The sequence below is a fragment of the Notechis scutatus genome, chromosome 15, assembly GCF_049901735.1.
Source record: "Notechis scutatus isolate UNSWTSFEM ecotype Mainland chromosome 15, rNotScu1.2, whole genome shotgun sequence".
In the NCBI taxonomy this organism is placed as follows: Eukaryota; Metazoa; Chordata; class Lepidosauria; order Squamata; family Elapidae; genus Notechis; species Notechis scutatus.
In genome coordinates, this window is record NC_142023.1 from 10,995,903 (window position 1) to 11,009,501 (window position 13,599).

A 13,599-nucleotide genomic window follows, 5' to 3' on the forward strand; every position below is an offset into this window, starting at 1 on the left:
ATCCGTAGAGAATTATTCATACATTTATTGGACTTTAAAAAATACATGTCATAATTGCTTCCTTTTTAACATAGTTTTAGTAGGCACTAGAGATGTGCAAATTTTCATTCCAAGGGATTCTGCGTTTATCTCCCAGAGTCTACAATACGGGGGGATGATCGGGGGAAAAAATTGGGATGCAATTTTCATCTTCTCCAAGATAATCACGGTCTAGAAGCAAAATGAAGTAGTCTGGAATTCCTTGGAATGTTTCATTCCCAAGAAACAAATGTTCAACACTTTCAATGGGTGCCAACAAATTAAACACAGATAATTTGTCAAGGCAATGACCTCCTGTTTCCTTCACAGCATTCTTTACAGGGAGAAAGTAACTGGTTTAAAACTCTCCAAGTGAATTAAAAGTAAATTAAAATGTCAGACCTTTGTTTACCAACCTATTAAGTTGTTCATCTCTGAATACAGAATGACAGAGTTGGCAGGGACTTTGGAGGTCTTCTAGTCCAGCCCCCTACTCAAACAGGAAAACCTCTACCATTCTGGACAAATGGCTGTTCAAAACCGTCAATCCCTGCCATTTCCATCCAGACCCTGTTCATACTGATACTCGAGATGGGGATTGGGAAAAACAAGGGGTCAATGCTTGGAAAGGCTTCAGCTCCATCGTATTCTAATTTGAATTGGATAGTCTAGTAATTTTACCCCAGCAGGAAGATTTATTGTGTTAATCTGATTGATACTGTCCAGATGTGTGACACCTTAACTCCCTTTCTGGACATGCAAGTGGGGGAATGTAGGTTAGAAAACTGCAACTTCATGCCTGAACATGCCAAGAATTTGTCTCGTTCTCTTCCCTCCTCTAAATAATTACAGGTAGTCCTGGACTTACAACAGTTCGTTTAGTGGCTGTCACAACAGCACTGACAAAAGGGACTTACTGCCGTTTTTCACACTTACAACCATTTGCAGCCTCATAATCATGTGATCAAAACTCAGACGCTTGGCAGCATGTACCAAGGTCCTGTGATACCATTTTGCGGCCCTCTGACTAGCCAAGTCAGCGAGAAAGCCAGACTCACCGAACAACCAGCTAACTAACTGCAGGGATTCACTCAACCACGGTGGCAAGAGAAGTTGCAAAATGGGACAAAACTTACTTAACAAATGCCTCACTTAGCCATGAAAATTTTGAGCTCCATTGTCGTATGTTGAGGACTTTCCTGTATTTAAAAAAACATCTGTACAGTGATTGCGATTGTCCTTTCTGGGCCCTGAGTTCCTTAGGTTAGTCACCCAGCCTGTGGAAAAAAAGGTCTTTTGGCAAATAATGAATAATCTCAACTGCCCATTGCGTTGGCAGGATGTTGGCTTCATGAAAACATCTGGGAGAACAGGAGTCAAAAAGCAGAATGAGCATTGAGAATAGAAACAGACCAGATCTATTAAAGTGCTTCAAATCATGGTGTTGGCAAAGGAATTTTTTCCAACTGTGCTTTCAAAGTTTGCAAAGCTTATTGTACTTTAGATAATAGGACATTTATCCCCATCACTCCCTTTAAGGCTATGGGACAACATCTGCCCCCTTTCCTCCCCACTTTCTACATTTCTGCTGGTGGCTTTATTTTTCCAAACAAATCAAAATCAAGCTGATGAGATTTAAGGGTGACCAAAGACAGTTCGATCAGAGCTGCCCCATCTCAAACACGTTGAGGCAACCTCAACGACAATCATATTGTGTGTTCTACCCCTAGATGGAAGTAGATGGACACTACTTGAAATTAACTTTCTGGACACGAGAAAAGTGTTAAGGCACTTAGGGAAAAAAATTACTTGGAATTGGAAGCACAATGGCTATTTTAGAGGATTAGAAGTGCCAGCCAAGATGAGAGATAAAATGAAATCCGAAGAGAACCTGAGATCTCTGCTGGAGAGGACTTGTCCCAATAGAATCCATTCCAGTTGCAAAATCGGCGTGATTTTCACTTTTGAGCTGTCTCTACGAGAAGCTTCCATGCTGCTATCTGAGGCATAGTAGTGGATACGCCATGAAGTATCCGATGGCTGAACCCGCAATCACTCCCAGGAAGATCCACGTGTTGTAAGTCATGACGGCCAGCATCACCAGGTAACCCAAAAACACCTGGACCATGTGGAGTAAGGTCTCCGCTAGGTGCCATGAAAGACGCCTTGTGAAAGAGGAGAAGAAAAAGTTTTTTTCAGAAAGCAAGTAAATGGATTAAAAAGAAGTTCTACCCACTAGCTTCCCTCTGTCTTGTCTTCCATTCCTCCCAAATGTAAATTTAAGGGTGTTAATTTAATGAGGTTCCTTGTTTAGGATTTCTGCCAACTAGGCCTTTTAGAATATAGAATAGTAGGGTTGGATGGGACCTTGGAAGTCTTCTGGTCCAACCTCCTGCTTGAGCAGGAGAACCTATACCATTCTGGACAAGTGGCTGTCCAATCTCATCTCCAGTGATGGAGTACCCACAACTTCTGGAGGGAAGCTGTTCCACTGATTGTTCTTCTCACCGTCTGGAAATTTCTCCTTAAATTCTATGTTGGATCTTTGTTTAATGACCTTCCACCCATTGCTTCTTGCCCTTCTCTCTGTTGCTTTAGAGAATAGGTTGACCCCCTCATCTCTGTGACAGCCCCTCAAACATTGGAAGACTGCTATCATACCACCCCTTGTCCTTCTCTTCCGTGATGGTGCAGTGGTTAGAACACAGCATTGCAGGCTAACTCTGCTGACTGCTAGGAGTTCGATCCTGACTGTCTTAAGGTAGACTTGGCCTTCCATCCTTCTGAGGTTGGTAAAATGAGGACCCAGATTGTTGGGGGGAATAGGCTGACTCTGTAAACCGCTTACAGAGCACTGTGAAGCATTATATAAGTCTAAGGGCTATTCTATTCTACCCTACCCTACCCTTCTTTATTCATTTGCTATACTGGCGCAGTGGTTAGAATGCAGTATTGCAGGCTAATTCTGCCCACTGCCAGCAGTTCAATCCTGACCAGCTCAAGGTTGGCTACAGCCCTCCATCCTTCCAAGGTGGGTCAAATGAGAGCCCAGATTGTTGGGGGCAAGAGGCTGACTCTATAAACTGTTTAAAGAGGGCTATAAAAGCACTGTGAAGCGGTACACAAGTCTAAGTGCTATTGCTAGTCCTTCCTTCTTTTCTTGTAATTAGAATGCAGTATTGCATGCTAACTCTGCCCATTGCCAGCAGTTTGATCCTGACCAGGCTCAAGGTTGACTCAGCCTTCCATCCTTTCAAGGTCGGTAAAATGAGGACTCAAGATTGTTAGGGGCAAGAGGCTGACTCTGTAAACTACTTAGAGAGGGCTGTAAAGTACTGTGAAGAAGCATAGAAATCTAAGTGCTATGGCTGTTGCTATTCCTCCTAGCTGCAGTGTATAATCTGCCCCAACACTTACTCTAAACTTGGTTGCCTCTTTTGGAAACCTTAAAGCCACCATAACAACCACCCTTGCACACAGATGATTCTTTTCGGGCCATAGAAGTAGTCACACTCCAGAAAATGTTGCACTGTCTATGGCTGTCTTCTGCTCATCTGCATGTCTGGTTACACATGTTAATCACAAGAGCTACTCTATCATCATCACCCGCCCTACTTCAATAGCATGGTACAGTTCATGAGAGATGCTTTCATGGGGTCTTGGTTTTCGGTCAACAACGCGGCATGTGAGCAATCTCAACCAGGCTTACGGTTACATCAACACCCTTATCTCTTCCTTGGCAGTGTTGGTTCCATTAACACAAAGGGGCTTTGATAACCAAGGACTCGAAAGACGGAAGATGCTGAAAAGATCTTGTCTGGCATGGCTATGGTCCAGCTTGTACACCCATGCTGGACACAACTTGGAACACCGGAGTTGGAAGCTGCTGTAGGTGCCTCACCTGGGGGTTCATCTAATGGAAATAATGGGACTTCAACAGGCAGGGCTGAAGGACCATTGCTTCCAAAAGATCTTTTCTAAATAGAGTACCAATGAAGGAGAATAAGGCAAGCTCAGGGTTGAATGGAGGGGTCCTTGGTGCTCTCTGAACTAGGTGGTTTTCTTGCAGACGTTTCATTAGCAAACTAGGTGACATCATCAGTGCTAGAAGAGAGTGGGGTTTGCTCTTATTTCTCTTTATTAGCCACACTCCCTTCTAGCATTGATGATGTTGCCTGCTTTGGTAATGAATCCTCCCCTTCCCCCCTCCTCCTATTCCCCTTCGGGGGGTGGGGGGATGTACAATAAAAACCGGGCAGCTTGCTGAAAAGAAGTTTGAATTTTTCAGAACATGAGTGCTATAAACAGGAAGGCCAGCAAAGGATTGTTTTGCGGGTTTGTGAGTTACCACAAACAGAGCTCAGCTCTTGATAGCCTTGAAACAAAGGTGTCCCTTGTGAAACAGGCATTGCTGCTTCAAAACTTATGCGCCAGCTGTAACTGGAAGGGGGCAGAAAATATTACACCCAAGACACATGCACACAGTGTTTTCCTTACTTCTTCAGGGAGGTGGTGGCTGACCCCACATCTGAGTTCACGGAGACCCCTTCTCTCAAGTTTTCCTGACTGATGCTGGGGGCCACGGCTGTCTGTGAGTGCTGGATCAGTTTTGCTTTGCCAACTTTGATGCCTTCATATAACATGGTGAGTAGCATGATCACAAACACGGAAAGCACCATCCCTGTTAAAACACAGTAGAAACATGGATAGGGCGGGGTTAATAAAGGATAGCATATGGAAGGGACCTGGGAGGTCTTCTAGTCCAACCCCCTACTCAGGCAGGAGAACCTATGCCATTCCAGACAAATGGTTGGAAGAGTTTAGGGTAAAAGGAAACCAGGCTGACACAGTGGCTGGACACCATCAAAGCTGATACCAACAAGAGTATCAAACAACTGAAAGGAGTAGGGCAAGATCAGAAGATGTGGAGAGAGACCTGGCTCATAGAACCACCAAGAGTCAGACATAAATGAATGGATAACTACTACTACTTCTTCTCCTCCTCCTTCCCTTCTTCTCTTCCTCCTCCTCCTCGATCAGAAGATGTGGAGAGAGACCTGGCTCATAGAACCGCCAAGAGTCAGACACAACTGAATGGATAACTACTAATATTTCTTCTCTTCCTCCTTCCCTTCTTCTCTTCCTCCTCCTCCTCGATCAGAAGATGTGGAGAGAGACCTGGCTCATAGAACCACCAAGAGTCAGACACAACTGAATGGATAACTACTACTACTACTACTATTTCTTCTCCTCCTCCTCCTTCTTCCCTTCTCCTCTCCCTTCTCCTCCTCCTCGATCAGAAGATGTGGAGAGAGACTTGGCCTGCAGAATTGCCAAGGGTGGACACGCCTGAATGGATAACACCACCGTCATACTTACACAAATCCTTGAAAATATATTCATGGCTGTTCTCCTTCTCTGTTGCACTATCTTTGGTGACATGTAGAGACTTCAAAGAACTCTTAGAATTCCACCAAGAACAACTGAATTGTGTCTAAAGTAGTTGCTATGAATCTTGTAGCTAGTGTGGCTCTTTCACTTTTTGGTTCTGGGAAAACCAATCAAGTCAAGTGTTTGAAGGAAATCTGAGCTGCCATGTCAAGAGGGCAAATTACTCCTAATGGCCCTCCCTATTGTGAAAGCTCAGGTTTCAAATACAATCTCTCCAGCTTCAAAGACCGATCTTTGGCTGGGCAGCCTCTGTTTTCCTTAGATAAGTTCGTTTACTTACCTCCCGCACTGTGGACATCCCAGAAGTCAAACAGGAGAATCACTTTATCTGAGAAAAAGAAATGCATCTGTAGGAGAGTCAGGGAAGGGAGAGGCAAAAGAAAACCGACAAAATTAAAATGTAAGTAGGTATGTCTCTTATGGCTAGATATTAGTTGATTTCAATGGATGGTGCTGTTAGATGTGGACTGTGAGGTGTCCACTACACGACAGCAAAGATTCTTTGAGGCCATCTGGTGGTCCTTCACATTGTTTCAGCCTGAATCTGACAGCTCTAACCATTCAAGGAACATAGAATCAGAGGGCTGGAGATCTCTAGTTCAACCCCCTGCCCAAGGCAGGTGCCCATACGACTAATGAAGACAAATGGGTGTCCAATTTTTCCTGGGAAACCTCCTGTGATAGAGATAGATGAAAGAGAGACACACAGAGAGAGAGATGGGTGCGTGGATGGATGCATGGATAGTAGATAGACACACAGAGAGAGAGAGAGATGGATGCATGGATGGATGAGATAGATAGATGGAGGGAAGGAGGGAGGGAGGGAGGGAGAAAAAGAAAAGAAATACAGAAATGGAGGATAGATAGATACGTATAGATGGAGGGAGGGAGGGAGAGAGAGATAAAAAGAAAAAGAAAAGAAAGACAGAGATGGATGGATGGATGATAGATAGATAGATAGATAGATAGATAGATAGATAGATAGATAGATAGATAGATAGATATAGATGATTGATAGATAGATATAGATGATAGATAGATAGATAGATAGATAGATAGATAGATAGATAGATAGATAGATAGATAGAGCAGATAGGCTTATTGAACCTCATATAATTTTTTAAAAATAATTGTTAATGGAGGCCAATTTATAATTTTCTTTTCCCCCCAGGAATTAATATTTTCTAAATGGGATAAAACCAGGTGGAGTGGAACTAGTAGGAAACTGGAGGCAGTCCACGTATAATCTCTTGCCAAGCTGGTTAGTATGAAACAATAGGCCAATTCTGTATATGGTAATTTTTGATCATGTGAGCTATTTCTATTTACGGGTAACCCATGATTATCCGTCATCTTACTCTACCTAATTGATGCCTCTTGTCTTGCTTTTCCTTCCCATCCGAGTTGTATTTGCAAACACACCTGGGTCTTTCCACAAAGCATTAACCTCCAGGAATTTTGGCTTATCAATTGCATCCTTGGGCCGGGACCCGAATTCCACCCTCTGGATATCCAAACCACCCGAATTACAACATGTAGTAAGAAAATAAACCAGTCGCTAGGGACAAATATGGAACTATAAACTTAAGTGTTGGCAATATTGGGTTCTCATCCAAAAGAATTCCCGCAACAACTATCCTTGCTTTTCCTTTCCATTCCCAAAATTCTCTGTGTTTGCAGGTTGATCCTTTTTGAAGGGAAACAATGCAATATTGGTAGTCCTTGACTTACGACCTTAATGGAGCCCGAATTTTTTTTGCTGCTAAGCGAGACAGTTTTGCCCCATTTTACGCCCCTTCTGCCACCGTGGTTAAGTGAATCACTGCAGTTCAGTTAGCAACACAGGTCAAGAAAACCACCAAGCTCAGAGAACACCAAGGACCCCGCAGTCCTCCTCCTCCTCTTCTTCCTTCTCCTCCTCCTCCTGGCTTGGGCAAAATTGTGGTCATAAGGCAAGGACCACCTCTCCGTCTCTGTTTGGCCTCGGCTGATGCTCTTCCATGCCTCGGTCCTGAGAAAGCATTTGGAAGCCGTGTCTTCCAACCCCGCCATTTGTGTTGCTTGTTACCTGGAGTTTGCCAAGGTTTGGACAGGTGTTTAGGCAAGGCTGGATTTGCCCAGGTGTGGCAACCATGAGCACAAGTGGGACAGGGAAAAAAACAAAACACGCCAGCCAACAACAACAAGCAGACAGTTTCCTAATCTGCCAGGCGGGTTTTTGGATGGAAGACTCTCGAATCAGATGGCTCTTTATGTAACCACTCCAAGGAAACTGGAGGAGGAAGTTTAAGAAAAGGGGTTCTCCCACACCCATGGAAATCCTGAAGGCTAGAAGGGAGGTCATACACACACACACACACACACACACACACACACACACACACACGCACGCGCGCCTGGATACATTGTGGTTTTGCTTGTTTTCTTGCATACGTTTCATGACCCAACTAGGTAGGTAACATTATCAGTGTTATCATCATCCAACCCAAAAAACACCTAGACCGCTTCCACCAGCTCTGTCAGGGCAAGGCACTAGAATATAAATTGAGAGGAAACCCCACTCCCTACTAGCACTGATGATGTTGCCCAGTTTGGGTCATGAAACCTCTGCCACCTCAAAGAGGATCCCTCCTTTCAGCCCTGAGCTACAAACATTCTCCTTTATAATTGCATTTTCACAGGCCGCAGATTTATTCAAGCAGTTCTGGAGAGGCAAAATGTAGACTGAGGGTTTTGAACCCACTTGCTTAAACAGGTATTTCTGGCAAGTTCTCCAATCAAAATGTAAAGCCATCCATCTCCCTGAATGTGATCTCCCCCTGCTCCTGATCAAGGATAGACCACCCACTCAAAATGGGGTTTCAACCTCCTATTTTTGCTAATGGTTGCTTTCAGCCTGACTATTCCAGCCTTCCCACCTTTGTGGATTGGAGGCAGCGGGGAGGGGGGGGGGGGATGGCCCTACTCACACAAAGCGAGCCTTGTGCATTTGCCTGCTGCTCAGGTAAGCATAGCTGTGCGTGCACATTCACCTGCCCTTCCATGGGCCAATTTCAAACGGGCCATGGCCTAGGAATTGGGGACCCCTGCTCTGTTCACTTTTACACCTTTTGTTTTTCCCAGACCAAGTAACACAACTGCGTTTGTGACAGGAAGTTCCTTGCAGAAACCCTCAGAAACTTTCTACCCAGCAAAGAGTGGGTTGTGATAGTGTGAGTCCTCAGTTTCCCCGCTTCTGTTGTCACAGTTGAGCAAAGGAAGAGGAACATAGTGTGTAATTCGCCTTCAGAAGTTTTTGCAATGTCTCTCCTACTCGAGAACCAAAGACGTGGGAGTCTGGTTCAGAGACAACCAGTATTGGTTGACATTATAGGAGAACTATAATGTTGTTTTCCCCAAAACCCCAAAAACTTTAACCTCAGGCTGTTTACTGTTGACCTCATTCCTAAGAGGTCTGTAAGGGGGCGTGCATAAGCGCACCAACGTGCCTACCGTCCCTGTCCTAATGTCCCCTTTTATTCATACCCATTTCATGTATTAATAATCCTGTTTATACTTATATTTGTTACCTAATACATGCTTGACAAACAAGCAAACAATAAATAAATAAACAGCTGTTTTAACTGGGGTTCAAAGCTTGAGGAATCTGGTAGCCAGTTGTCCAACCGGCACATCCTATTAAGGTTTTAATCAGGATCAACCCATAAGCTCCCCTCCAAAAATTTATCTTTTAATAAACAAAGTTGGTTGGAAATAGTGCTACCAGACTCCAGATTCCCCCCCCCCCCATCTAATATCTGAACTTGGTGAATCTTAACTCTTAAGAAGTTTCTAGGTTTCCACTTTCCTGCGTCCCACAGTTGGTTGACCAAGCCATCTGTTTTTGATCACACCTTTGCCTACCATTCTGGTTTATATTCCCTTCAGCACTTTGGTCGCTTTGTTAAACGAAGTGGCTGTATAACAAACATATTTTTAAACAACAATTTAAACAGATCAGGGAGAAATTTGAAACTGCCACCGCCACCCTGGATGCATATCAACTCTTTTTGCAACAATTTCTAAGACAAAGTAACAGCTCAAACAAAACATTTTTATTTGAGCAAAGAACCCGGGGGTCCAAATAAAAGACGGCAGCGTTAGAAAGGATTGAAATCAATGGGCGAGTCCCTTACGTTTCCATATTGCTACATTTATGGCAAAAGTGGGCGAAGTTGTACAAGAGTAAAAAAGATCGACCGATTCATAGTCGGTCCAGATATTTTTTTTTAATATCAAAAAGGATATTTTTAATCACCAAGAGTTGAATTGGGAAATCCTGAGTTTAATTTCGTACGGGTTTCCAGAAGAAAGGAGCGGAAAAAGCCAACCCCCACCCTTGCAAATTGAAAATAGACTTACTGGCATCATCGTGATTTCTCTTCTTTTTTCCCCCAACTTCTTCTTTTCGCTGCTTGTCCCCCCTCCCCCACTTTTTCTCCCAGCTAAAAAGCAGTAATACAAGGCGGGCGAGTTTAATGCGATCCTTAAGTTTTTGCTTGCTTTCTTCTCTTCCTTGCTAGCAGGTTCCGCCTTTGGCGAGACGCACCTCTCCCGGGTTAATTAAATCAAGACAAGAGATAGGCAGCCTTCAAGGCTTCTGCAAGCCATTACGAGAGGCGCAAGGCACTCTGGGGGTTGTAGTTTCTGCCTCTGGATTTGGCCCCGCCCCACCAAGATTTAATCTTTAAGTAGATAGCGCATCCTGCTGCACGCTTTGCATGAGCAAATGTTTGTCCAAAGACGTGGGTGGATCTTTCAAGGCCATCCCATCCTTCCAACTGTCCCTACTGATGATCTGAGAATGTCGACAGTCTTTTAGCTATACAATTTGGGGTGGACGGACACCCTTGGAACGGTGCGGGAGTAGGAATGGATTTCCAGAGGGGGAAAAGAATTGCAGACTACAGGAATCATTTGCGCTACTCAGGTGACCCTGAAGACACAGGTCAACCTCCAAGTCCCAAGGGTGCTTTTTTTTTTTCAGGAGGCAACTGGACTTGCTGGTTTTTTCTTTGAAGACATTTCACTTCTCATCCAAGAAGCTTCTTCAGCTCTGACTGGATGAGACACGAAATGTCTTCAAAGAAAAACCAAGAAAGCACCTTTGGGACATCCATGGCCTGGATGACTGAGAACTTCCATAGACATAAACCTCCAGTGCTTCAACGACCCTCTTTAATTGGATGCAAATGACCAGCTGCCTGCAAGGAATATCAGCCCTTCCATTCCTCATCATGCAGTCAGAGCTGAAGACGCTTCTTGGATGAGAAGCAAAACGCCTTCAAAAGAAAAAAGACAGAAGAAAGTCCAGTTGCCTCCTGAAAAAAAGGCACCTTTGGGACAACCATGGCCTGGATGGCTGAGAATCTCCACAGACTCCCATGATTCCCAAGCAGAACTGAGTAGTCCCTTACAGACAGCTTGCAGGACAGATGCAAGTCAGGGACATCTGAAAAAAAAACCCTTCTCATGTAAGCAGGTGTAAGTTAACTCCCCCCCCCCCTTGGTGCTTGGGGGGGGAGAGAATAACAACTGTTAGGAGATGCTTGTCTTTAGCAATGGACATATCAAACGTCATCTGATGCACCACCCAAACAAATGAAAACACAACAACCAAACCAGGGAACTTGTATGGTTGCTGCAGAGACCTGCAGAATTCTCCCATCCTCCTTTCCAGTGAAAAATCTTTGCAGAACTTTTTTGGGGGGTTTGTTTTTTGCCATGGGTGCAAATAGCTAGACCTGTTTTTTAGGATCAAAGGGCTGGAAGGGACTCTTGAAAAGGTCCTCCAGTCCAAATGTCTACCCAAGACAGGAATCCTTATTGCATCCCAGATAAATGGTTGTCCACTTGAAGACCTCCAGCGATGGAACCTCTACGGCTTTTGGAGGCAAGCCGTTCCATTGATAAATCGCTCTCACTGTCAGGAAATTCCTTCTTTTTCCAGGTTGGGTCCCTCTGTCTTTCTTTGACAAGTTTCCATCCTTTGCCTCTTGTTCTGCCTTCTGGTGCTTTGAAGAATAAGTCAATACCTTCTATGATAGCCCCTCAAATACTGGAAGACAGCTATCATTTCACCCTTCTCTTCCTCCTCCTCTCCCTCCCTCCTCTTCTCCCTTTGTTCTCTTTCCCTCCTTCTCTTCTCCTCTCCTCTCTTCTCCCTTCTCTCTTTCCCTCCTTCTCTTCTCTTCTCTTCTCTTCTCCCCTCTTCTCCTTTCCTTCTCTCCCTTCCTTATTCACTTCTCTTTCCTTCTCCCTTCCTTCCCTCCTTCTCATCTCTTCCCTTCCCTCCCCTTTATTTTATTTTTAAATTGATTTTCCATCTAATCTGGTGTCTTCGGCCATTTTACCAGGCATTCTCCACCCCCCACGCCAGCCTGCCTGCCTTGCAACTGCATGTTTTCTTATGCAGACATCGCCTAGGGAGAAGGGCAAGCATAGATGCCAGGGCTTTCCAAACACTGGAACGCCAAAGAGCTTCCATTGGATGTTTTGACAGATGTTTCTGCTCAGAGGCCAGGCTGTTGGTTTTACATTTCCTGCCTTCCCTCCCTGCAGCTTTTGCTTTTGATTTCACAGGAGAAGTTGGGAGAATTGGCAAGTCACCCTTTCTCTTTTCCACCACTGTCCAAGCCTTGTGGGATGGTTTCACTTAGCACCATACATTTGGGGCTCCATTGTGGTCGTAACTCAAGGGCTACCAAGGCTCTGTTTGGCCATCGTAGTGAACCCAAAGGCAGTTTGGACAATGGAGGGGTTTTTTGTAAATCCAGCTGCCCACATCTGGAAGGACATAAAAGGACAGGTTATGGATTTAGCATCTTCAACCAACCCAGATCACTCAGTCAACATGACCGATCACACAGTTGGTGTCAACTCATAAAATAATCCTATGCCTGTTTTCGAGTTGCCGTAAATGTTAAAGTGAATCACTTCCATTGTTTAAATTTGTAACCCAGCTGTTATGTGAATCTGGCTTCCCCGTTGACTTTTCTTGTGAGAAGGTTGCAAAAGGGGATCATCACACACACACACACACACACACACACACACACACACAGGGACTCTGCAACCATCATAAATATGAATCACTTTCCAAGCATCCGAATGTAAATCACATGACATGTAAATCATGTTGTAACGGTCATAAGAGTGAGAAAACGGTCCTGAATCCCTTTTTTAAAAAAATAACATTTTCTTTGATTATAGAATAAAATATAAAAAATACAAAAACAAACAGTAGGACACAGTGGGAAGGAGAAGGGGAAAGAAAAGTGAAGAGGGGAGAATAGAATAGAACTAGAATAAGGAATAGAATAAGGAATAGAATAAGAATAAGAATAAGAATAGAATAGAATAGAATAGAATAGAATAGAATAGAATAGAATAGAATAGAATAGAATAGAATATATAATAATAAAATATAATATAATATAGAATAGAATATAAAATATAGAGAATAGAATTAGAAATGAATAGAATAAGGATAGAATAGAATAGAACATAATCTAGAACATAGAATATATAGAATAGAATAGAATAGAATAGAATAGAATAGAATAGAATAGAATAGAATAGAATAGAATATACAACAGAATAGAATAGAATAGAGCTGGAAGGGACCTTGGAGGTCTTCTAGTCCAAACCCCTGCTCAGACAGGAGAACCTATATCTATACAGCAGGAGGGGGGTGAGGGGGTGAGGATGAAGCGACTCTCTTTTGGAGTAGAATAAAATATTAAAATCAAACCTCAACTTTTTACTTTTCCATAAGAATACAAACTATCCACATCTATCACAAAAAAACGGTCAAAGGTCCCTTTTTTCCAGTACCGCTGCCACTTCAGTCATTAAACGAACCGTTGTAAGTCGGGGACACCCCCCATGCAGCTTAGGGGGTGGGGGTTGTGCCCGGCCTAAGTCCATTTCCATGGTAGCTTACTCAGCTACCCTCCTGGCGGGCTTAGCCAAGCCGCCGCTCGCCCCCTCCGCTCGCCCTCCCCTGCTGTCTACCTATCTCCCATCATCTCTCCTCCGCGGCGCGGGCCATCCGCAGCGGATGCTGCGCAGGGAGCTCTCTGATTGGCC

At 44.0% G+C, this 13,599-nt stretch overlaps 1 protein-coding gene across 1 annotated transcript; it reads right to left on the reverse strand.

The window, feature by feature from the left end:
* Nucleotides 1-5: 5 nt before the first annotated feature.
* Nucleotides 6-10,141, reverse strand: SLC31A2 (solute carrier family 31 member 2). The gene is made up of 4 exons (XM_026686638.2): nt 9,871-10,141; nt 5,750-5,816; nt 4,516-4,699; nt 6-2,183 (listed from the first exon to the last, which is right to left on the reverse strand). Exons 1-4 carry the CDS (start codon nt 9,877-9,879, stop codon nt 2,015-2,017), a joined length of 429 nt encoding a protein of 142 aa, XP_026542423.1. The 5' UTR covers nt 9,880-10,141; the 3' UTR covers nt 6-2,014.
* Nucleotides 10,142-13,599: the final 3,458 nt, after the last annotated feature.

Excerpts from the sequence above, each read along its gene's own strand:
- SLC31A2 (XM_026686638.2), bottom strand. Across the intron at positions 4,700-5,749 it reads GGATGTCCACAGTGCGGGAG|GGATGGTGCTTTCCGTGTTT; the intron begins GTAAGTAAACGA and ends GTGTTTTAACAG. Across the intron at positions 2,184-4,515 it reads GCCACCACCTCCCTGAAGAA|GCGTCTTTCATGGCACCTAG; the intron begins GTAAGGAAAACA and ends CTCTTTCACAAG.